The 25,453-nt window shown below is 42.8% G+C and overlaps 1 protein-coding gene across 1 annotated transcript in view; it reads right to left on the reverse strand.

The window, feature by feature from the left end:
- Positions 1-25,453, reverse strand: part of LOC137625292 (mitochondrial inner membrane protease subunit 2) — a 113,320-nt gene that overhangs the window by 18,489 nt on the left and 69,378 nt on the right. Inside the window, exons 2-4 of the mRNA XM_068356105.1 lie at positions 17,983-18,061; positions 1,184-1,277; positions 144-464 (exon numbers count right to left, since the gene is read on the reverse strand). Coding sequence (XP_068212206.1) covers positions 186-464; positions 1,184-1,277; positions 17,983-18,061 — 452 coding nt within the window. The 3' untranslated portion in view covers positions 144-185. The remainder of the gene's footprint in view (positions 1-143; positions 465-1,183; positions 1,278-17,982; positions 18,062-25,453) is intronic.

The raw sequence follows: 25,453 nt of genomic DNA on the forward strand, positions 1-25,453 counted from the left end.
GTTCTGTAGAATAGCAAAATTTTATCTGGTTGAAAAATGCATACATCTAAACAAGTCTAAGATTAATTAATTATCCAGAGTAATTATTTTTACGATCCCTACGTTCACTCTCCCTCTACTTTACACTTAACGGCTAACATTACCTTCCTTCCTGCAAGCTCGCGCACATGGGTTCGTCAGGGTAGTCAAGCAAAGTGCCGGTTTAGCACCAGTAACGTTGATGAGGTCTGAGTGGACAAGGCCAAGATGTCTTTCAGATTAACTGTTTCGTACTTTGAAGCTCCAGGGTTCTCTTTCTCCAGAGGGGATGACAAAGAGAGAGGATTACTGGCCCTGTCTTCTTTTGTAGGCACGCGAGTAAAGGCAATCTCCTGGCTTATAGAATCCCCAATGCTTGGCATGATATAATCCCCTTGGCTCAGCTCCTTCGCTTCTATCGACCTTAAAAATTCACTCCAGTCGTCCTGTAAAGTGTTCCGTACATTTACTATATATAAAAAAACGCATTTAATATTTTGTAAAGTAAGAGAGTTAATATTATTAGGCTACATAGTAAAAAATGTTACATGGGAGACCAAAAGAATTTTCCATTAAATAATCAAGATTTATTTGAAATATTGGATTGCAAAAGCCTACACTAAAACGTTTTGAAAATAAATTTTCGTCTTTTCAAATGTTTGCTTTTCCTAATTGGGATTTTATGACGCACAATGTAGTATCATCACATTATGTTCATGTCTTAAAATACAAGTAGGATACTCACTAATGGTTACTTTAAATTTAAAAATTATTTTACTACTTCCAAAAATGAGTCTTCATAAATTAATGCTGTTAAATACTGTATGCAGTCTTCATAAGTTAATAATGCCAAATAGTCTTCATGAATTAATGCTGTATAGCACTGTATTACACAACGGATATATAGTAAGGTACAGTAGGACACAAGAATTCTTAGCAAACTTTGCTCTAAGGAAATACACCCTGTCCCACCTTTACAGCACGTAATCAAACAGCTACTTTAGATAGAAATGGCAGAGGTGGTGGGTGTGGGCTACACACACGAACTTGCAGCGCTGTTAGGGACAGAGTGTATTTCCACAGAGCGAGGTGTACCACGAATAACTGTGTCAAAATATACATTAATAAGTAAGCTACTATGAACAATTGAAATAAAGTAAAATACCTCTACATCTAAAAGTTTTGCAGCTGCTTTCTTAACCTCTGTACCCTGTTGTGTAATGGCCTTCTCCAAGGTCTCTCTATCTTCACAACCACTCCTAGAAAGAGAGGACATATTGAATTCAGGAAAACAAGATTAATTCAGTACATCTAATTTATATATATATACATCTAATTTATATATATATATATATATATATATATATATATATATATATATATATATATATATATATATATATATATATATATATATATATATATATATATATATATATATATATATATATATATATATCTCATTTGCATAACAGGTAGACCTTAACCTTTAGTTCAAAATGGGCAAATGAAAATGACAAATTCGGAGATAATTTGTATTTTTCCTAACCATTTACAAATCTTAGCTATTTACATAGGGGTTTACTTTCGGCGTAGCTGAAATTGACGAGCCATTAGATTTTAACGAGGGTTTACTACCCCGCGCTAGTTAGCAGGGGTAGGGGGAGGGGTAGCTTGCTACCCCTCCCCCGCTCACACACCGGTGAAATGTCTCACTTCACTTAGAGGTAGGACTTGACTTGGGGGACAGGGCTGGCGGGCAAATATGTGTAAATAGCTAAGATTTGTATGGTTAGGAAAAATACAAATTATCTCCGAATTTGTCATTTGTTCCGTAACCGAAATACAAACCACGCTATTTACATGGGGTGACTTACCCCTTAGGAAGGGTGGAAAGTCCCCAGCCATACTGGCTTTGGCTTACCCGGGGACTCAGAATCCGAGTGAGTCGCACTCGAGAAAAGGAGTCCCTGCACCTCACAAGTTCCTTGCTCCGCAAGGAAACGTGTGGCCTACATAAGCTTGTGTGTGAAGGAAGACAGTGTGACCCGTCCTAGGCAGTTGACCTGGAGTTCTAGAAGGAACTCTGGGTTAGGACGTTCCCAATACCACCTTGTCAGGGTATGGGGGACGCGACAGTATTGTCTCAATACTTGGAACACAAGGAAGCATGGTTTACCTGCAGAGGTTTGAGGTCAGCTATGCAGAGACCAGGATGCTGCTTCCCCAGTAGAGGGGAGGATGAAGAAAGAAGTAAGGGCCAGACATACTTCTTCCTTTCATGCAGTCTAAAACCTGGTAACAATGCCCTCAACCTTCTGCTACCTGTCCAAAAAGGAGCCTGAGGTTAGACCACCTGTTGTGTAGCCACCACAGAGCGATAGAAGCGTATCGATACCCCTGTGGGTCACGTCCTGCAGGAAGTGGGCTGCGAAGGTCACTAGACGCTTCCAGACTCCAGCTTGTAGCACCTGCATCACAGAATAGTTCTTCTTGAAGGCGAGGGACGTTGCGATGTATCCGACACCGTGCTGTAGGGCGACGTGACGGGGGAGGGTCTGGATTCAGGTCGAGATGAATGCCCTTGAGTCCGAGCTGAAAAGGCATACTGTACTGGTGACTCTCCCCTGTGTCCTTCCTCCCAAACCGGGCTTGCACGTGAGGACAAACTGCAGCTGTTCTCAAAGATAACCCCTCGGTTCCTTTACTGGCAAGAAGGAGAAGGTCTGGGTCATCTGATACAGAACGGAGACTCGAAATCTTGAAGGAGTCGAACCGAAGGTCCGGGACTCCAAAATTCTGAGTCTAGAAAACAACTCAGGAGCAAACCTGAATGTTACCTCCCCCTATTCTCTTGAAAGGGAGGAGTCGTACGAGACCATGAAGATTGCTTACACACTGGCCGAGGCCAGAGCGAGCAGGAGCACCGTCCTTCAAGACGGACGATGATCAGAGGCCTGACGTAATGGTTCGTAAGAAGATCTCTTAAGGGACTTAAGAGTCCGAACCATGCTCCATGGAGGAGGTCTCACTCCGACTGGGGGCAGGTACGTTCGTAGCTTCGCATGAGCGAAGAAAGATCCAGCGGGAAGGATAAAGCCTATTCATTTCAGCCTGAAGGCCAGGGAAAGGCTAAGCGATAGGCTTCACTGCCGAGAGCGGAGAAACGAGTTTCCTCCCGCCGATAAGCAATAACTCCGTTATTGCTGGAGTAGAGGCCTCAGGGGAAGAGGTACCTCTCCCACGACAACAACCACAGAAGACTCTCCACTTCGCCTGGTAGACCCCTGCGGATGACTATCGCAGGTGACGCAACCTCCGCTCCGCGACTGTTGCGGGTTGTCTCTTCGTGAGGAGGCGGCGTAGTGTCTCCAGGCGTGAAGCCAAAGCGATGCTACGGCTTGTGAAAGATGTTGTAGTGTGGTTGTTTGAGTAGCCTGTGTCGTGGAAGAAGCTCTCCCGGGAGTTCCGTCAGGGGATGCAGAAGGTCCGGAAACCGTACTGCGTATAGTTGCAGCGGAGCTCTCAGGGCCATCGAAAGGTTGACAGACAACCTGGTCTCGTTGAGACCCCTTCTCAACAGACAACAATGGTGGGAAGACGTAGGCGTCGATGTTGTCCCACCGTCACCGGAAAGCATCTTGCCAAAGAGTCTTGGGGTCTGAGACTGGGGGGAAGTATGTACAGCGGAAGCTTGAAGTTCCAGGCTGTCGTGATCAGGTCCCCCAGGCCAGGACTTGCTGGTTACTAGAGGCCAAAGACCCCCAGGTGCTCTCTATCTGTGAGGCTCTGCTCAGATTGTCGGAGAGAACATTCCTCTGCCCGGAATGAGCGAGCCGATAGTGGTATCGAGAGGACTTCGGATCATCTCAGTATCTCTACTGCAAGATGCGAAAGTATGAAAATGTCCCTCCCTGCTGGTTGGAATACGCCAGTACCATGGAGTTGTCGTGCACGGAGCGACTCGGCAGGATCTGTAGGATCTGTAGAAGGGCCAGACTACGGCCTCTAAACATACCTGAATGATGAGGAGGTACCCTTCAGGTCCTGACCATAGGCCTGAACCGGAACATGCCCGCCCCCCCTTTTCTTTGACAAGTCCGAGAACAGCATCAAATGCGGGGAATGGACGAGAATATCCACTACCATCAAGAGGTTCCACAGGTCAACACCCATTGCAGGTCTAATCGTTCCGCTGGTCCCATAGGGGCCAGAAAGTCCGGTTAACCGTTGCTTTGATTCCACCGGAACTTGGGCCGCCTAACAGGGAACTTATCCTGAGGCGACCGTTCGGGACTTAGACGGGTCAATGAGGAAAGGAGACTGAGGAAATGTTCCAAGATAGGGCTGAAAGCTCTCCTTGACTGAGAAAAGGTTCTGCAACTCTCCTCAGCCTTACCACAGTTAACTGAAGGGGAGGCTCGGAGAAGGAGTCAATATCATGGCTAGATATTCCAGATGTTGAGGCAGAAGTAGAGAAGGCTCCTAGCGAATTACCATGATCCCTCACTCTTGGTAAAGTCCCGGAAGCTTGTCCCGGTGTTGAAGAAGGTCGAACCCGAGACTACCGGAGTTGGCCAGACCTCCAAAAAGTGAAGGAGGCGGAAGCCTGCTCCTGAGCGGCCATGAGAAAAGCAGGGAGAGTTCTCTGGTGAAAACCTGCGATGCTGCGGCGGGATCGCCACACAGCATCTTAACCCTGGACAGGTATCGTTCTTGGACACCCGTATTTTGCCGACTCCAAAGAAAATTCAGGAAAAATTTAGTTATGCATCAATCTGTATTGTTTGACTTGCTAAAAATACTTCAAAGAATGCTAAAAACTACTGAAAATATAAGTGATACCCATCTACAAAATAACTATTTATTGGAAATATATTAAAAATTTAAGTATACAAAAAAAAGACTTGACATAAATATTCACAAAAAATAGAAATATACATATACACATAAATCCCTTTAGGGACACCTTCTTAGATGGCAAAGCAACAGCGTGTAATTGCAGGAAATTAGTTGGACCCATAGAAGTCAAGATCTGAAATGAGAAAAAAAAGGTAATTTTTTTTGGCCAAAAAACTAGTCCAAGTTTCACTAATTTTTTCTGGTACCTAAATGAAATGGGAAGAGGCTAATTTCTTTATAGAATAAACTCATATTATCCTAGAACAGAAATACATAATAAAATGTGCACTAAGATGTAATTTACTGTCATATCAGGGGTGAAATCTAAAGGTCATTTTTTGACGGCCTAGTTTCACAATGTAAATTTCTTATGAAAATCATTGTATCTCCTATAAAATATGATATTTATGCATTAAAATATACCAAAATATCACGAATTCTATACAGAACAAGAATATATAGAGATATGCCAACTTACCTTTCGGGTATGTCAACAAAATGGCCGCAGACCGCAACAACTCTTACAGCCCAATCTACCACTTGAAATGGAGAATGGGTATGTAAATTTCAAGGTGTTATTTATTTATCTAATTATTAGTGGATTGGAATAAAACTGATATGATGGCTTTCTGGATGTTTGACAATTATTTTTATTATATAAAATTTAAATTCTTTGAAATAAATTTTAGATAAAAAATGGGTGGTATCTATTTTGTAAAGATTAAAATTTCAGTATTTATACAAACAAGTAGTAAAAAAAGAAAGTTTCATGATTTAACCTAGCTATAACTATCAGGTACAGTTCAGATACAAGACAGTTAGAAGCTATAGACAAACAGGCTTCCTGCTCCTCAAACAAGTGGTGTTTGTCATGTGGTCAGTCTTAGGTGGGCAGCTATGACAGTGAGTCCTTTCAGGAAGCTTGATGTGACCAACACAAAATTGATACCATACTTACAGCAAGAAAAAATAGAATTAGTAACTAATAAAAGTAAAAGGATATCAAATAGCAAATCAGTAGTCAATCAAAGTAAAATGAAATCAAAATAAGAAACTGCTGACCAATAAAATGTAAAATAATATCAAATTATTATATATACATAAACTATGATCTATAATAATAATGATGATGATAATAATAATAATAATAATAATAATAATAATAATAATAATAAAACACTATATAAATCAATTTCAAGTACTGTACCTAATACACATAAGAAAAATATTTACAAATACGAAGGAGAAATTATCAGAGAAATAAATATCAAACACATGAGTTTGGCAAGCTCCATATTATCATCAACATCACTTTTTAACTCCATTAGAAGTGTTTTGATGACATCCATGCTGAGGGAATACTGCCTGCTGGCCATTATTGAAGATAAATTAAAAATAAATAGAAAAAAATCAGAAATTTGCAAAAAATAGAAAAAATTAAGAAATTAGCATTTGGGGGAAAATGGACCTCTGGCAATATATGGTATCTAAGCCAAAACCAATATCATACAAGTGGTAGACACACCATCCACCCACACTTTCCAACTATAAAGAACCAAAGAAGTATCAACACTGTTTGACAATTTATAATTATGTAATAACTTTGTTGTTTGATCACTTACCCCTATTTAGGTATTTTAGGGTCGAGATCGACCCCTGAGGGGGTACAAAAACGGGGAAGGAGGCAAGTTAGACGAAAATCAGTCCTAAAGCAGACAATGGCATGTAGACTTGTCACCCCTTGCAGGTCGATCACTTCCATATTCGAGACAGCTGATGATTTATGGGGAAAAAAACAGGTTTTGAACATGCTGTAGGGGTCGCGTACGACCCATCGTACCTGTCCAGGGTTAAGCAGGAACATCTGTAGTCTAGGCTGAATTCCAAGTGCTTCTTGGAAGATGGATGGAATGGGACCTGAAAGTACCCGTCCTTCCGATCCAGGGCATAAGGAGTCTTGCGGTCTCGTTACCAGTCTGATCGACTCTGCAGTTCCACGCTGGACGAAGTTTGTTCGACAAATTTGATCAGAGCTGAGAGGTTGACGACGGAACTCCCGTCTCAGATGCTTTCCTACAAGAAAGGATCGACTGAAGAAGCTGGGGGGGAAGCCGTCGACGACCCTATGGAGGACCTTCTCCTAAAGCATGGCTCCTTCTGCCCAACAGGCAAACCTCTTGCCGATCCCATGGCATAGAGGCTCAGCGACACTGGATTCGCTGACAGTGGAGGAGAGATGTTAAGAGCGAGGTGCGATATCCTTGGCTGATCACGGAGATCGTGCAGGAATCGGCATCGGGAAGCAGATGTGCGCTGGCGAACTGAAGAGAGCTGGCGCACAGAAGGACAGAAGTACAGGTGAGCGCTGGCGAGCAGGAAGAAGATCTACGGCGAGACTCAGCTACCGGAGATCGTGGTCCACAGCAGGCGAGCGCTAGAGCGCGGGTGCGCAGGAGATCGTGGGCGCGCAGGAAAAAACCTGGCACTTAAGGGACTTACCCACACTGTGGAATAAGCCCCTTAGACCCGAAGGTACCGGTGCCCGTTGTAAACGGGGTGTGTTGGCGCCCACTGCGCTTCTGCGTCCAGGAACGGAGGTGAAGACTAGAAGGTCTGGCAGGAGAAGCAGCAGCAACGGTCGGTACTCGTCGAGGAGGGTCCTCTGCGGAGAACGTCGAACAAAGATGAAGACGACCTCGGACAGGTGCAACACCCTCCGACCTCCAAAGAGGAGTCTCTGAACGTGACCTCCCCCAAGGGGAAGAGTCACTTGCAGGAGAGACCGTAAGCATCAGCTGTCCCCAAAGGGAAACTGAGCCCTCAGCAACAACAGCAACAACAGCAGGAGGAGTCCTCCGAAGAGGAGTCTCTGTGGTGAACTCCCCCCCAGGGGAGAAGCACTCTCAGGAGAGACCGTAGGCTCAACTGCCCCCCGAAGGGGACAGAGGCTTCAGCAATAACAGCAGACGGAGGCCTCCGAAGAGGTGTCTCTGTGGTGCACTCCCCCTCGGGGGAGAAGCACTCGCGGGAGAGACCGTGGGGCTCATCTGCCCCCCGAAGGGGATTGAGCCTTCAGCAACAACAGCAATAACAGCAGACGGAGTCCTCCAAAGAGGAGTCTCTGTGGTGAACTCCCCCCCGGGGGAGAAGCACTCGCAGGAGAGACCGTAGGGCTCGGAAGCCCCCCGAAGGGAACTGAGTCTTCAGCAACATCAGCAACAACAGCAGAGGAGACCTCCGAAGAGGAGTCTCTATGAGTGTCCTCCCTCGCAAACAAAAGAGGAACACTTCATAGAAGAGACGGGTCAGCCAGTGACCTAAAAAGAGCAATCCTCCGAAGAGGGGCTCCTGCAGTTGCTCAGCCCCTTGAGCATAACTGCAGGTGCAACCGCTCAGCACCAAGAGCATAGTCGCACGAATTCCATGGTCCGAGCTTGCAACCGCTCAGCCCCTTGAGCAAGGTTACAAAAGCGGTCGCTCAGCACCAAGAGCAAAACCGCCGGAGGACCAGGAACAAATAAAGGCAAGAGGAGTTAGCCCGAAGGGAAAAAACTCAAGTCTGGACGGGAAAACTTCCCTCAGAAGGGAAGTTCCCCACCCAAGGAGGCGAGGCTCCTGAGTGTTCTAAAATGAACTGGAGAGCTGTCAGTCGTCACGGGAGCACTTCCAGGAGAAGCAGACACGCCCCTGACGAAGATCTATAGGGGAGGCAGCAACAGCAGATTCCCCAGGCCCCAACAAGACAGCTCGCTTCGTTGTCACATTACAGAAACGAAACTAGATCGTTAACTGTGAAAAATAAAAAACAAAAATCATTAGTTAACATTCATTCCCCCGGGAAGACTCCGAAGAGGAATCCCGAGGGAAAAGAACACAAGAATTACACAACAGGCACGTGCCCTCAAAACCACTTACACTCACGGAAGGAGAGCTGTAACAAACACAGAATTATAACAATTATAATTATGTAATTATGTAATTATGTAATTTAAATATGAATGATCACTAAATAAAGAACGAAAACCCGAAAGGAATCGTTCTACAAAAGCTGAAAAGTCAACAAATACAATTAGATTCATAAACTAATTGAGACAAAATGTACAGCGTAGCAACCCCACACACACAGGAAGGAAGCTACTCAGACGTAGTAAAGGGTGAACAACTTCAAGAGAGAGAGAGAGAGACCGTAGTCAAACTCGATCGCGACCCATGAAATTACACCGTGGTGGCCTAACTGCCGAGGGCTCCACGGAGATATCGTACACTACACACACAAGCATGAACTCTGAAAAGGAAACTTACTGATTTCTATACTCAAATATATACATAAACACAAAAATATGTTTACATATATATTGAGTATAAGAAAAGTAAGTAATTAAGTAAAGACAAAACAAATAATGGCTGCCAAGCGAGGACGAAGACAGGCATGTCTGTCCATCGTCCGAGCCAAAAGTGAAGTGAGACATTTCCCTGGTGTGTGAGGGGGGGGGGGTAGAGGGGGGGGGAGGGGGGAGGGGGGAGGGGGGGGGGAGGGGTAGCAAGCTACCCCTCCCCCTACTAACTAGCGCGGGGTAGTAAACCCTCGTTAAAATCTAATGGCTCGTCAATTTCAGCTACGCCGAAAGTAAACCCCCTATGTAAATAGCGTGGTTTGTATTTCGGTTACGGAACAACTTAGAATTAATTTAAGATGCAGTTTGTGATCATTAAGACGAAATGGATATCTAAAAAATTATTAATTCAGATACTAAATAACAATTCAAAAGAAGTAAAAGTTCCTCAAAATAATTTTCATGATGTCGTAGCTTGCAATAAAGATTATTCAGGGTAAGCTGGTATCATATAGTCAGTACAATTGCCTTTGGTTGAAATAAAAAATAAATTTTCAAAACCCAAGTCCTATCAGTAGGATATATATTTTCAGCACAAGCCAGAATGGTCCTTGAAATAGTTAACCAGGTGTTTAACAGGTGGTGAGTGAGGATGAAGAACTCTCCCACCTGTCAAAAGCTCTTCATTTATGACCATTCAGTTCAGGACTGAGAGGGGCAGTCGAGGTGGGAAGTTTAGCTTAAAGGACTACAGTTTGTGCAGCTAGGAAAAATTTAAATTAATATAAAAAAATTTATTTGTTCACACATACACAATACATGCATTTTGTCCTTTAAGTAGGGAAACTTACTGAAATCGGTTCTTTTTCTACCCGGGAAATTCCAATCTACTTGGTATCGTGCAGGAGTGAAGGAGTGAATTCCAGCAATATCCTATCTGTATATCATAGGGATAAACAGGCTGATAGGGTCTGGCCTGTCCAAGAAGATTGGTAAGTGGTCAAAGGAGGGATTCCTTCCTCTGAAGGAGATATCAGTCTGGAATAATATATCTGGCATATTGATGATCAACGGGATGGTATATATTCCACCATCCTCCCCCTCGTCTAGGGAGGATGGAGGAGAACTTTTCTAGGTTCGAAAGAACTAAGTTCAAAAGGGTAGTTTACCAGCATCAAGTGAGATCCAGCAAGTAATGCTTTAACTGCTTCCTCCCCAAGAGTGGCAGAAAGTATGGAGGAGAGGAACTAGTCCTCCTGCCTCTATTCCAGACTTACATCTATATGTTACCATTGATAAAAGGCTTACCGTCCCACATGGGAGCTGGGCTTGCTACATAACTACTTGAACAGTGACCACAAGACCAGGCACTAAATGACTTGTGGGTACTTCTGTAGATTAAAGGCCATGAAGATAGTTTGGTGCTCAAACCTCAACTTTCAACACCTGGCTGACTGCAAGATTCCTCATGTAGGCAAAGGTGGGGCCTAACCCCTGAATTTGCAAGTTCTGGGCCTAGCTGGTACCTCAACTCTCTCAGCAATATGCTCTATGGATTGTTACAAAAAGTCAGAAAGATATCGTATTCCCAGACACCTCTTTCTTGGTTCTGCCATTGCTAAGGAACAGTCACTGACACTCACGTCTGAAGTGTTGGGTCTATTTCAGATAGCCCAGCAGAGCCTTCACGGGGCACAAAAGCATCTCCTCTAAATGCCACTCGACGTTCCCCGTAGAGAGGGGATAGAGAAGGGCTCAAAACTGGGGTCGTGTCCTGGCAGGTTCTGAGCCCTGGTCACGCATCCTGGCACAAAACTAAGGGAGCTCATTCCACTCCCTCAGCACAGGAGACTAAGGGAGACAGACAGTGTAACAAGGCTAAATTCTTCACCGATACTAAAGCAGCAGAGAGTTTTGAGAGTCAGAACCTTGACTGACAGCCTTCTCAAAAGCTCGAACACGTACAAGTAAGAGCCTTGAAGAGGAGGGACACGTCCCCCTTCAGGCCTTGAGGTTCCAGGATTAGTAAAACTGTTCAAAACTCCTCATGAGCTTAGACAACTCTTATAAGAAGCATAGGTCTATTCCCTTCCATAGAAAGACCATGCTCAAGGCTGGGTGGTACTGTAGTCCTGACAGCAGTGACTGACAGGAGTTTCTCTCTGCACAGGAAGACAGAGAAATAAGTCATCTGTTATAGAGAAGATATGATGAAGAATAACCCTTTATACAAAAATTGCATTGCAGAGGATGGCCCACTTTCCCTGGGAAAGTGAAGGCCATAGGGTGTTCTCTCAGGATCTCAACAGGGCAAAATAAAATACTATTGGCAATGAGGCCATTTGAGAGCTACCAAGGTCATTCTGAGTCCCAGTGTAAAACCCACACGTGGTTGAATGGAAGAAGAACGTAACCATCCACATGATCACATGATGTTGGAAGGAGACTTCGAATACTGCCCATGAGTCTTTACCTGGGGAGGAAACATGGGGCATTTCCTGTATAGCCATGTGGCAAACAGGTCGATCCTCTGAGAACCCTATGAACACGAACCCTCTTTGTTACGCATGGATATAGGGACCACTTTGACTTAATAACCATCTCATGGTGACTAAAGAATGTCTGCTAGTCCATTCCTCTTACCCAGAATGTATTAAGCTGACAACTCTTCGGTGTGGAATGCCTTCCTGAAGTGCTTCCGCTTTGTCGACTCTCAGAGTGGGCGCGAGAACAGGCCCTTTGCTAGACGAAAGCCAGTATGGTGGTATTCTCGTAGTAATACCACCATATGCACTCTCAACGTTCTTGAAATGCTTGCAGAGCTAGAAAGGCTGCTAACTTCTCAAGACATCAACGAGTAGATGTTTCTTCAGACTGCACTGCTGAGAAGATAAGGTCGTTCAGTTGTGCGTCCTATCCCTCTTTTGAGGCTTCTGAGCACAGGTGCATATCTGGAGGCAGGAGTTCCCTGTGAGTTTCCTCATTCAATCAACAGATATAATCATTCCAAGCCTCTTGTCCCACTGGGACAGGAAGAAATGGGAGATCCCTGGAGGCTAACCAGTGATTCATCTAACACTACTGAAGAAATCTCTGGCAGAGGTATCCACTTAAGAATGAGTTTCTCCAGTGAGGAAAAGTGGCCAAGAAGACTGCCAGCACTGTCTTGGGCAGAAACAGATGTGCTATCTCCTTGGGCTTTCTGATGCAATTGTCTGACTGACAGACTCTCACTACTACTATGTTTACTTTAACACCCATGTACAGTACTTCAACCTTGGCATAGGTAAGGGATTCAACTTTTCCTCAATTATCCCAATCCTAAGATTGTGACAAAAGCAAATAGTCAAACTTGATTCTGTAGTAATTGACCACAAAGGAGGCCAAGATCAATCGCCTGTTGAAATATATTCACAGGCATATCCCTTACAAGTAGGCCCAAGCTACTATCATGGTGAACATATGAATGAACAACTGAGGAGTAGTACACAGTCCAGAGCACAGAGTCCTGAACTGGTACATTGTACTGTAGAGGGAGAAGTGGAGGTACTTTTGAAAGGACTAATGCACAGGTACTTTAACCCTGGATAGGTACGCTCCTCGGACACCCCTTTAAGGGTATACTCGGACGCGCGCGACCCCGACGCCAAAAAAAATTCTTGAAAAATCAGTTTTTGCAGTAACCTCCTTTTTTCTTTTGCCAAAAAAAAACTTCAATGAATGCTTAAAACAACTGTAAAGATAAATACTACTCATCTGCAGAAAAACTATTTATTATAAATATTTTAAAAAATTAAGTAGAAAAAAAAAGACCTTACATAAAAATTCATAAAAAAAAAGTTTATACATATATACACAAATCCTTTTAGGAATTGATTCTTGAATGTTTAGGACACATCTTGATGTATTTTGGATGAAGTCAGACCCATGGAGGTGAAGATCTGAAATGAGAAAAAAAGGGTAACTTTTTTTGGCCAAAAAAATTTGTCCAAATTTCAGGAATATTTTTGGGTACCCAAATGAAATAGGAAGTGGCTAATTTTTTTAGGGAATAAACATATGTTATCCTAAAATAGAAATATGTAAAAAAATCTTCATTATTTTGTAAATTACATTTATATCAGGGGCCATATCTAAAGGTAATTTTTTGAGTACTTAGAAATTTCGTAAAAAAATACATATATTTAATATATAATATGATATTTATGCAGGTAAAAATATACCAAAATATCACAAGTTCTATAGGGAACAAGAATATATATAGATAGGGCAACTTACGTTTCGGATATGTCCACAAAATGGCCGCCAACCACACTGACTCAGACTCCCTAATCTGCCACTTGAAATGTAGGAAGGGTATGTCAATTTCAAGGTGTTATTTACTAATCTAATTATTCTTGGATATGCATAAAAATTGTATGGTGGGTTGCTGGATAATTGTCGATTATTCTACGACTATAAAATTAAAATTCTGACCCAAAAAAAATTTTTTGAAGGGAAATAAAATCGAAAAAAAAAAATGTAAAACAATATAATATTTTACCTAAAAAAATTTGATGATATTCAATCAAAAAAGAAGTAAACAAAATTTTCCGACAAATAAACATCTAGAGGAATCATTACTCTGTGATAGTTCCTTAGTACGTAGTAATTTTGAAAGAAATGGGAAAAAACGAAAAAGTGGCAATCGCAGGAAAATCGAACACATACCTATATATACGCCATATCTGGCTAAAAAAAAGATAGGCATGGGTAGCCAGATCATCTAGAAACACTTTCCAACACTATAAAAATATAAGTTTTGCGACACTACTTGCCAATTCCTTACGGTAACATGACTAAGCAAAAAAATGCAAAACAAATAAAAAGGGGCACACGCGGAAAAATGGCCATTCTAATATACGGCATTTCAGAAAAAAAAAATTTCAGCCACGTGCTAGGCAAACCATCAAGGCACATTTTCCGACAAATAAACATATAAATGAATCATTACTCTGTGATAGTTCCTTAGTACGTAGTAATTTTGAAAGAAATGGGAAAAAACGAAAAAATGGCAATCACAGGAAAATCGAACACATACCTATATATACGCCATATCTGGCTAAAAAAAAGATAGGCATGGGTAGCCAGATCATCTAGAAACACTTTCCAACACTATAAAAATATAAGTTTTGCGACACTTCTTGCCAATTCCTTACGGTAACATGACTAAGTAAAAAAATGCAAAACAAATAAAAAGGGGCACTCGCGGAAAAATGGCCAACATTTTATTATACCCATTTCAGAAAAAAATATTTCAGCCACGTGCTAGGCAAACCATCAAGGCACATTTTCCGACAAATAAACATCTAAATGAATCATTACTCTGTGATAGTTCCTTAGTACGTAGTAATTTTGAAAGAAATGGCAAAAAACGAAAAAATGGCAATCACAGGAAAATCGAACACATACCTATATATACGCTATATCTGGCTAAAAAAAAATAGGCATGGGTAGCCAGATCATCTAGAAACACTTTCCAACACTACAAAAATATAAGTTTTGCGACACTACTTGCCAATTCCTTACGGTAACATGACTAAGCAAAAAAATGCAAAACAAATAAAAAGGGGCACTCGCGGAAAAATGCCCAACATTCTAATATACGGCATCTCAGATAAAAAAAAAGACATGCACGTGTTAGCCCAACCATCAAGGCACACTTTCTAACACATAGACATGAAAAAAAAATCAATAATATACGGCAATTCCTTACTACGTAGTAAATTTTTACAAATATTGAAAAAAAAACAGAAATTGGCAACCGCAGTTAAATACCCAATATACCAATAACTACGTCGTATCTGACAAAAACAAAGTCACGCATGGGTAGCCAGATCATCTAGACACACTTTCCAACACTAAAAAAGCAAAAGTTTTACGACACTATTTGGCAATATCTTACGGAAAAATGACTTGGTAAAAAAATGAAAAAAAATGAAAAAGGGGCACTCGCGGTAAAATGCCCAACATTCTAATATACGGCATCTCAGATAAAAAAAAAGACATGCACGTGTTAGCCCAACCATCAAGGCACACTTTCTAACACATAAACATGAAAAAATATCAATAATATACGGCAATTCCTTACTACGTAGTAAATTTTTACAAATATTGAAAAAAAAACAGAAATTGGCAACCGCAGTTAAATACCCAATATACCAATAACTACGTCGTATCTGACAAAAACAAAGTCACGCATGGGTAGCCAGATCATCTAGACACACTTTCCAACACTAAAAAAGCAAAAGTTTTACGACACTATTTGGCAATATCTTACGGAAAAATGACTTGGCAAAAAAATGAAAAAAAATGAAAAAGGGGCACTCGCGGTAAAATGGTCCTCGTGGTGATGAACGACATTTTAACTAAAAAAAAAATCATGCACATGGTAGCCAAACAATCCACCAAGACTTTCCACAACTGATAACCTATACAAGTTGCACCATTCTACGACAATTTCATAATACGTAATAACCTTGATAATTATGCAAATTACCTTAGAAGGGTAAACTCGGTCGCGCTCAACCCCGACGCGTCTCAGAAATCGGGGAAGGAGTACAGCTACAGCAATTCACGTCTGGACACTACTAGAGCGTGTAGGCGAGACACCTACTGCAGGTCGATCACCCACAAATTCAGTCACGGGGGTGAGTCACGTGAGAAAAACCTCTTTTTTTTTGACGCTCGGGGTCGCGGACGACCCACCGTACCGTTCCAGGGTTAAAGTACTAATCCTTCAGATCCACTGAAAGTATGGAGTTTTCCTCTCTGATGGAATCCAGCACAGGCTGTACTTATTCCATCCTGAACTTTGCTTGATGCACAAACTCATTCTGTGGCGAGAGGTTGATGACCGGCCTCCAGCCACCAGTTGACTCCTCCACCAGGAAGAGTGGATTATAGAAGCCGAGACTTGTCTCGAAAGACTTCAAGTGCACTCTTCTCCAACATCAATCTTACAGACAGGGTTCTCGGCAATGTTGGAGTAATGTATGAGAACGCTATCGGAGAGTGAGTAAAGTAATCACCGTCACAAGGAGAATTGCTACTGAGTTTTAGCTTGAACCAATTCAACAAGAGAACAACTGCCAGTTTATTCCATATTCCTGAGCTTACTGATAAATTGCAAATGAAATCACTGTGCACAAATCTTTCATAGCTAGATCATCATTATATCAACCCCCGTTTAATCACAGAAGGTTCTCGAGTCACGATGATTTGCCGTTACAAAAGGGCTTCTGTGAGGTACTTAAAAAATCCTTGTACGTTACTTTCGAGCAACAAAGTTTGGTTTGTTGATACGATGAACTACTTGTGATGTGGAGAGCAACTAACGCCATGGAGTAGTGTGCTACGCATCACTTTGGCATTAATTTTCCATCTTTATTTACGATACGGATTTGGGATTTTGGTGCTGCTCTGTTTTGGACATTTTTTTGCCTTTTTTTGTTGTTTGTCATGTCTGGAAAGCATAAGGGAGGCTTCTGATAGCAAAGTGCAAGCCAACCAAAGAAATAAATAAAATTATTGTTATTATGTATTACAGTACTGTAATTATTGTCTACTAGTACTGTATGAGTGTAGGTACAGTAATTTATAAATGGTAAGGGATTGCTTTCTCTCGTTTTTACAATATATTATATAAAGTATGTACAGTATGTACATACATGCAGTATGTCAAAGTATATAAAATCCGACTTACACAATGGCGTAGGAACAGATACCCGTCGTAACCTGAGGACATCCTGTAAGCAGTACAACATTCTACTAGTATTCTGTATCTTGCTTGCACTTTGACATTCAGACAACAAGACCCTTTCACTCTAATGCAGCCTTGTCTCCAGCAACCCAAAACTCCTTTATCATGTCTTTAACTTCTTTTCAAACACTTATCATCCATTTTCTTCCAATGATAAAACCAAACCAAAACACACCGATTTACATTTCAAATACGCTTAACATTTTCACAACACACACATGCATACGCATGTAGAATCTTAGTATATTCATATCTTCATAATCAGTTAGTCGAATTGGTGGAACTTCAAAAGTTTAACGTTGCAGTGATGATTTTATGTTGAACAGGCTGACCTAACCCTTTTTTTATAGTTTATTCAGGAAAGATATATTCTAATGTTATTGTTCTTAAAATATGTTATTTTAATTGTTCATTACTTCTATTGCAGTTTATTTATTTCCTTTCCTCACCTGCTATTTTTCCTTGTTGGAGCCCTTGGGCTTACAGCATCCTGCTTTTCCAACTAGGGTTTTAGCTTAGCTAGTAATAATAATAATACAGGTAATAATAACAACAACAATAATAATAATACTGTAACAATAATAATAATAATAATAATAATAATAATAATAATAACGATAATAATAAATATAATAATAATAAAAACCAGCTTGACTAAGGGTTAATTCGGTCGACTCTTTGTTTGACCTTGGCCTTGACCTTTGACCTAGGACTTTCAAAATTGAATCACTTCCTTGTCTCATAAAAGTTAATCCCTGAAAGTTTCACTATTCCATGAGTAAAATTGTGGCCAGGAAATTGTCCACAAACAATCAGACAAACAGGGACAAAACATAACCTTCTCCCAACTTCGTTGGCAGAGGTAATAATAATAATAATAATAATAATAATAATAACGCAATTTAAAATACGGCAAAAAATACATACTGCTTGAACAGTACTCCGTAGACTTCCAGACCACCGCACAGGATCCCAATGTTTTGACTAACAAACTGTGTCTCATTTTCTGAAATAAGGATAACGATGGTATTGTAATAATAATAAAACCAACAATAATAATAATCAATGAAAATAAGCACAAGCTACAGGTAACTACAAAGTGAAAGTCTGTACCATACAAAATTTCAAGAGAAACAAAACTGGAAACATTTTAAAAGGCCACCAGGAAGACCATATTAGTCTGCCTTTTTCTCTACACCTACTTCTTTCCTTTCCCTCTTCACTTCATAATAATAACTAAAATGGATAAATTTAGTGGTGCAGATACAGTGATATTTGCTCATACTTAGCACCAGTGCCAGATCTCCCATTAGTACGGACAGTCGTTAACCAAACTTTTATATAATTGCGGTTCATCTTTACCCAGCTTAGATATGGCAAAGGTACACAAAGAATTTTCCAATTTTCCCTATATGCAAATTAAAGGCCTTGAGAGAACAAGGTTATTAAGTTGAATATCAAAGTCCTGGCATTGTATGTATGGATATTATTTCAACAACTGCTTAACCAGAACGAAGTTATGCTGCCTGCAGCCAAATAGTTACATTCTCAAACTTATTCGGTAAACAAAGAGTCCAAGTAAGAATTTGATTTTAGAAATGCATTTTGGAATAACGTGATATACCTCACAGCAGCAGCCACTGCACAGGTGAAGCTGAAATCTCGAGAACCTCTTTTAAAGAATGTAATGTTACGGCCTTCTACCATATTTCGGACCCAAGATGCAATACCACTTGTGTACAACATCCCAATGCTTCCTCCAACTTTGACAATTTTAGTTCTAATTAGCTGCATTTTGGATTCTCCTCCAGTGATAAAAAACTCTTGAAAAATGTTATTTTCATTAGTAAAATAAATTTTTGAATATACTTACCCGATAATCATGTAGCTGTCAACTCTGTTGCCGACAGAAATCTACGGTCGGGATACGCCAGCGATCGCTATACAGGTGGGGGTGAACACCACAGCGCCATCTGTGGTCAGGTACTCCAGTACTTCTTGTCAACACCACCTCAATTTTTTCCTCGGTCCACTGGTTCTCTATGGGGAGGAAGGGTGGGTCAATTAAATCATGATTATCGGGTAAGTATATTCAAAAATTTATTTTACTAATGAAAATAACATTTTTCAATATTAATCTTACCCGATAATCATGTAGCTGATTCACACCCAGGGTGGAGGGTGGAGACCAGCATACATGTTAACAAAGAAGCTAAGTATCCCGTATTTTATTTTATTAGTTATTCAAAAATAACATAAAATAAATAAGTACCTGGTAAGGAAGACGACTTGAACCATTACTCTGCCTTTATTAAGTACGTCTTTCTTACTGAGCGTAGCGGTCCTCTTAGGATGCTGAACGACTCTTAGGTGCTGAAGTATAAAGGGCTGCAACCCATACTAAAGGACCTCATCACAACCTTTAACCTCGGCGCTTCTCAAGAAAGAATTGACCACCCGCCAAATCAACAAGGATGTGGAAGGCTTCTTAGCCGACCGTACAACCCATAAAAAGTATTCAAGAGAAAGGTTAAAAAGGTTATGGGATTATGGGAATGTAGTGGCTGAGCCCCCGCCTACTACTGCATTCGTTGCTACGAATGGTCCCAGGGTGTAGCAGTTCTCGTAAAGAGACTGGACATCTTTGAGATAGAATGATGCGAACACTGACTTGCTTCTCCAATAGGTTGCATCCATAACACTCTGCAGAGAACGGTTCTGTTTGAGGGCCACTGAAGTAGCCACAGCTCTCACTTCATGTGTCCTTACCTTCAGCAAAGCAAGGTCTTCTTCCTTCAGATGAGAATGTGCTTCCCTAATCAGGAGCCTGAATAGGTAAGAAACTGAGTTCTTAGACCTTGGAAGAGAAGGCTTCTTGATAGCACACCATAAGGCTTCTGATTGTCCTCGTAAAGGTTATGACCTTTTTAGATAGTACCTAAGAGCTCTAACTGGGCAAAGTACTCTCTCCAGTTCGTCCCCCACCAAGTTGGACAGGCTTGGGATCTCGAACGACTTAGGCCAAGGACGTGAAGGAAGCTCGTTTTAGCAAAAAACCGAGCTGCAAGGAACATGTAGCCGTTTCAGATGTGAAAACTATGTTCCTGCTGAAGGCGTGGATCTCACTTACTCTTTTAGCTGTTGTCAAGCACACGAGGAAAAGAGTTTTTAATGTGAGGTCCTTAAAAGAGGCTGATTGGAGAGGTTCAAATCTTGATGACATAAGGAACCTTAGGACCACGTCTAGATTCCAGCCTGGAGTGGACAACCGACGTTCCTTTGAGGTCTTAAAAGACCTAAGGAGGTCCTGTAGATCTTTGTTGGTGGAAAGATCCAAGCCTCTGTGGCGGAAAACCGCTGCCAACATACTTCTGTAACCCTTAATCGTAGGAGCTGAAAGGGATCTTACGTTCCTTAGATGTAACAGGAAGTCAGCAATCTGGGTTACAGTGGTACTGGATGAGGAAACTGCATTGGCCTTGTACCAGCTTCGGAAGACTTCCCCTTTAGACTGATAGACTCTGAGAGTGGATGTCCTCCTTGCTCTGGCAATCGCTCTGGCTGCCTCCTTCGAAAAGCCCCTAGCTCTTGAGAGTCTTTCGAAAGTCTGAAGGCAGTCAGACGAAGAGCGTGGAGGTTTGGATGTACCTTCTTACGTGAGGTAGACGTAGAAGGTCCACTCCTAGAGGAAGAGTCCTGGGAATGTCGACCAGCCATTGCAGTACCTCTATGAACCATTCTCTCGCGGGCCAGAGCGGAGCCAACCAACGTCAGCCGTGTCCCTTTGCGAGAGGCGAACTTCTGAAGTACCCTGTTGACAATCTTGAACGGCGGGAATGCATACAGGTCGAGATGGGACCAATCCAGCAGAAAAGCATCCACGTGAACTGCTGCTGGGTCTGGAATCGGAGAACAATACAACGGGAGCCTCTAGGTTATCGAGGTAGCGAACAGATCTATGGTTGGCTGACCCCACAGGGCCCAAAGTCTGCTGCAAACATTCTTGTGAAGGGTCCACTCTGTGGGGATGACCTGACCCTTCCGGCTAAGGCGATCTGCCATGACATTCATATCGCCCTGAATGAACCTCGTTACCAGCGTGAGCTTTCGATCTTTTAACCAGATGAGGAGGTCCCTTGCGATCTAGAACAACTTCCACGAATGAGTCCCTCCCTGCTTGGAGATGTAAGCCAAGGCTGTGGTGTTGTCAGAGTCCACCTCCACCACCTTGTTAAGCTGGAGGGACTTGAAGTTTATCAAGGCCAGATGAACCGCCAACAGCTCCTTGCAATAGATGTGAAGTGTCCTTAGCTCCTGATTCCATGTTCCCGAGCATTCCTGTCCGTCCAAAGTCGCACCCCAGCCCGTGTCTGATGCGTCAGAGAAGAGACGGCGGTCGGGTTTCTGAACAGCCAAAGGTAGACTTCCTTGAGAAGAAAGCTGTTCTTTCACCACGTGAGAGTAGACCTCCTCTCTTCGGAAACAGGAACTGAGATCGTCTCTAGCGTCATGTCCTTTATCCAGTGAGCCGCTAGATGATACTGAAGGGGGGGAGGTGGGGTCTCCCTAACTCGATGAACAGGGCCAGCGATGAAAGTGTCCCTGTTAGACTCATCCACTACCTGACTGAGCATCGGTTCCTTCTCAGCATGCTCTGGATGCAATCTAGGGCTTAGTATATCTTTGGGGCCGACGGAAAAGCCCGAAAAGCTCGACTCTGAAGATCCATACCCAGGTAGACAATGGTCTGGGATGGGATGAGCTGGGACTCCTCAAAATTGACCAGGAGGCCCAGTTCCTTGGTCAGATCCATAGTCCATCTGAGAATCTCCAGACAGCGACGACTTGTGGGAGCTCTTAAAAGCTAGTCGTCTGACGGAGCCGGACACAAGATCATGGTACTGCTGCACAGTCTGTGAACTGTCAACCATGGGGAAGCGAGGAAGTACAGTGACAACCCGAAGCTGTCTAGACTGTCTGGGTCGTACAGACAACTCCTTATCGGGTTGCTGAGGTTGCCGCACTGCGTCACAACAAGACACTTCTGCTGGTTGTTGAACGTCTTCCCAGTGACACACTGACTCCGTAAACAAAAAATCCTCTAACAAGGACTAAGCTTGGACTGCATGTCTTGCAACACAGCTCAAGGTCTATGGGAGCAGGTGTGGTAACAGACGGGGTTAGCGACTGAAGTGGAACCATTACCCTCCCTGGAAGCATGCTATGCTTAAATAAAAGTCCATAGGAGGCTAAGCAGCTAAAGGCTCCTCTCCAAATGACAGAGTCCTCAAGGGAAAATCAGAAGGAGGGAGAATAGCACTTTCTCATCTACAGGAACCATATCCGAGAAAAGCTAAGTTCTCTCAGTGAGGGTTTCACTGGTGCAAAAGCAGCAGACTAGAAGGCAACGTTATGAAACTGCTTGACAGTCTAGTGAGTTGGCAACAACCAAAGATGTGTGACTGAGAAGCATGCGGTAAGGTATGCAGAGCATGCTGTATGCAGAGCATGCTGTATGTAGAGCATGCTGTAAGGTAAGCAGAGCATGTTGCATGGCGTGCGGCTTATGCTGCATGGGATGAGGCTCATGCTGCATGGGATGAGGCTCATGCTGCATGGTATGAGACTCATGCTGCATGGGATGAGGCTCAAGCTGCAAGGGATGAGGCTTATGCCGCATGCGTTGAGGAGGATGCCGCATAGTATGAGGCTCCTGCCTCATGGGTGAGGCGGTTGCCGCATAGCATGAGGCTCCTGCCTCATGGTTTGAGGAGGATGCCGCATAGCATGAGGCTCCTCATAAGCATGAGGCTGCCTCATGGGTAGAGGAGGATGTCGCATAGCATGAGGCTCCTGCCTCATGGGTTGAGGAGGATGCCGCATAGCATGAGGCTCCTGCCTCATGGTTTGAGGAGGATGCCGCATAGCATGAGGCTCCTGTGAGGTTCCTGCCTCAAGAGTTGCGTCTGCCTCAAGGGTTGAGGAGGTAGCTGCGCAGAGAGAGGCTCATGCTGTGAAGAATGCGGTTGCTGCATGCGTTGAGGCGGCTGCCTCATAGCATGAGGTTCCTCAAGAGTTGAGGCTCTTGCCTCAAGAGTTGAGGTTCTTGCCTCAAGAGTGGAGGTGGCTGCCGCAAGAGTTGAGGTTGCTGCCTCAAGGATGGTGGAGGTTGCCGCAACGCAAGAGGTTGCTGCATAGCGCTGGTATCTGGCAACTCCCAATGCGGCAGCTCACGCGTGGAGGTAGGTTGAGGAACCTCAACATCATACGTCTGGCAGGGTGGACTGCGCAGAGGTGGAGTTGAGGTTGCTGCCTCGAGGATGGTGGAGGTTGTCGCACCGCAAGAGGTTGCTGCCTCGAGGATGGAGGAGGTAGTCGCAACGCATGAGGCTCCTACCTCAAGGGTAGAGGAGGTTGCTGCAAAGCATAAGGCTCCTGCCTCAAGTGTTGAGGAGGTTGCCGCGTGGCAAGAGGCTCCTGCCTCAAGGAAAGTGGAGGTTGCTGCACAGAGCTGGTATCTGGCAACTCCCAATGCGGCAGCTCACGCATGGAGGTAGCTTGAGGAACCTCAACATCATACGTCTGGCAGGCTGGACTGCGTAGAGGTGGAGGAGCGCTCGCAGGAGGAGGTGTGTTAACCTTCTCTGCCTGAAACTCCTGCATCAACACCGCAAGCTGAGACTGCATTGTCAGCAGCATAGACCACTAGAGTTTAAGAAAGACAACAACAAACGGAGCTACTGTCCGTTGAAACTGAGGGTCTAAAACAGCTGGTGCGGCAACAGACGGAGTTACTGTCTGTTGCGATACCACCTTGCCTCTCTGGGAGGTGTGCAGTTGTCGTACTGCAGCAAGTCCGAACTGACCCAGTGCTAATGGCACCACCTAGGAGTTGGACTTGCGCGGAAGGGACCGACTTGCACTTAAAAGCTGCAAGATTTGGTCCATGGTTTCTGCGAGAAACCTCTTCCGCAGACGAGGAATAAATGGGCTCTCTCGTCTTTGTGTGGGTGGGGTGATCACGTCGGCTACGTGAGTTGGTTACACCCGAAACCACGGAGGGAAACGTCTGTTCGTCGATCAAGGCCTGCTGAACCCATAAGTCCTTCGACATTACTTCTCCCCTGGGCTTGGGAGCTTGTAAGAGGTCCCAGACTAGGCGAACAACTGGCACGAACAGACGAACCCTCGAACGCAACACTGTAACACTTTGCGCTTATCACTTTATCACTTTTGATTTTCTGTTTGCACTTATTTCACTGAACTCGAAACTTTAAGTGGTTTGTACCTGAAACACGCAATTCTATCCTTCATTAAAAGTTAGTAATTGCGAAAACAGTATTACAATGTAACAGAAAAACATAATGAAAGATAAATAATTCAGTGGCTGGAAAAGAGACTAAACACTAGATCAAATAAACTACGTTTAAAATCTCTCACCGCATAAAGTCTGAGAACAAGAATAAAACTCTAGAAACGTTTACCTTCTTCCCCTAAAGAGACTAGGGAGAAGAGCAAAAACGATAACAACGTTACCCGCTTGAACGAAACGTTTATCCTCCTCTCTCTCCCTCCGTCTCTATCTCTCTCTCTCTCTCTCTTGACTTAGCACCTGAGAGAAGAGCCCAATTATATATATCATTAAAACATATTATTGTTAAAGGAAAAAAAACTGAAAGGTTTCCCAAATAAAAAGTTCCTTTATTAGAATTAAAACCATTTAAGCTAAGAAAGAATGAACAAAACGCTAGAATCGGTTTACTCTTACTGCAACGTGACACCGTGATAGACTCTCTCTCTATCGTAACGATAGAGCGCAAGTTGAACGTTCTGAACGTCAACAACTGCAGAGACAAAACAAAACGTTAGTTCAACTTTGAAAACAGTACAAGACTATCAAAGAAATTCTTTCAAAAACATTAAAATAGCATAATATGTTAACAGGTAAAAACGAAATGACGGGCTCAATGTTAATTAACTTCGGTTCCAAGAAAAGACCGCCTACTATTAGGAAAGGTCGAATATAAACAAATATAAAAATTAATTTTAATAAGTTTATAATAAAAGGAAGTTAATCAAAGAGGCCTATAAAAGGCGGAGAGATATAAAATAAATCTATAACTTTGATAAGCAAAATTAAGAGAGTCTATACTCTCTTCGACACCAACACTTCCGTCTAAGGGAAGGGTCTGCCATTTAAAAGTGAAAGAGAGTTCATACTCTCTTCGTACCAAAATTAAATCAAAAATTAAATCAAATTAATTCCAAAAACTTGCTAAGCTAATGATATAGCTTCCTGAATAGCGAAGGCTAAACTCTAGAGCAAATACATCACCAAATCGTGAGCAATAACTCCAGAATCAACAGCGTATCCATGTAGGTCTAGCCGGAGGCACGA

The sequence above is a fragment of the Palaemon carinicauda genome, chromosome 32 (assembly GCF_036898095.1).
Source record: "Palaemon carinicauda isolate YSFRI2023 chromosome 32, ASM3689809v2, whole genome shotgun sequence".
NCBI lineage: Eukaryota > Metazoa > Arthropoda > Malacostraca > Decapoda > Palaemonidae > Palaemon > Palaemon carinicauda.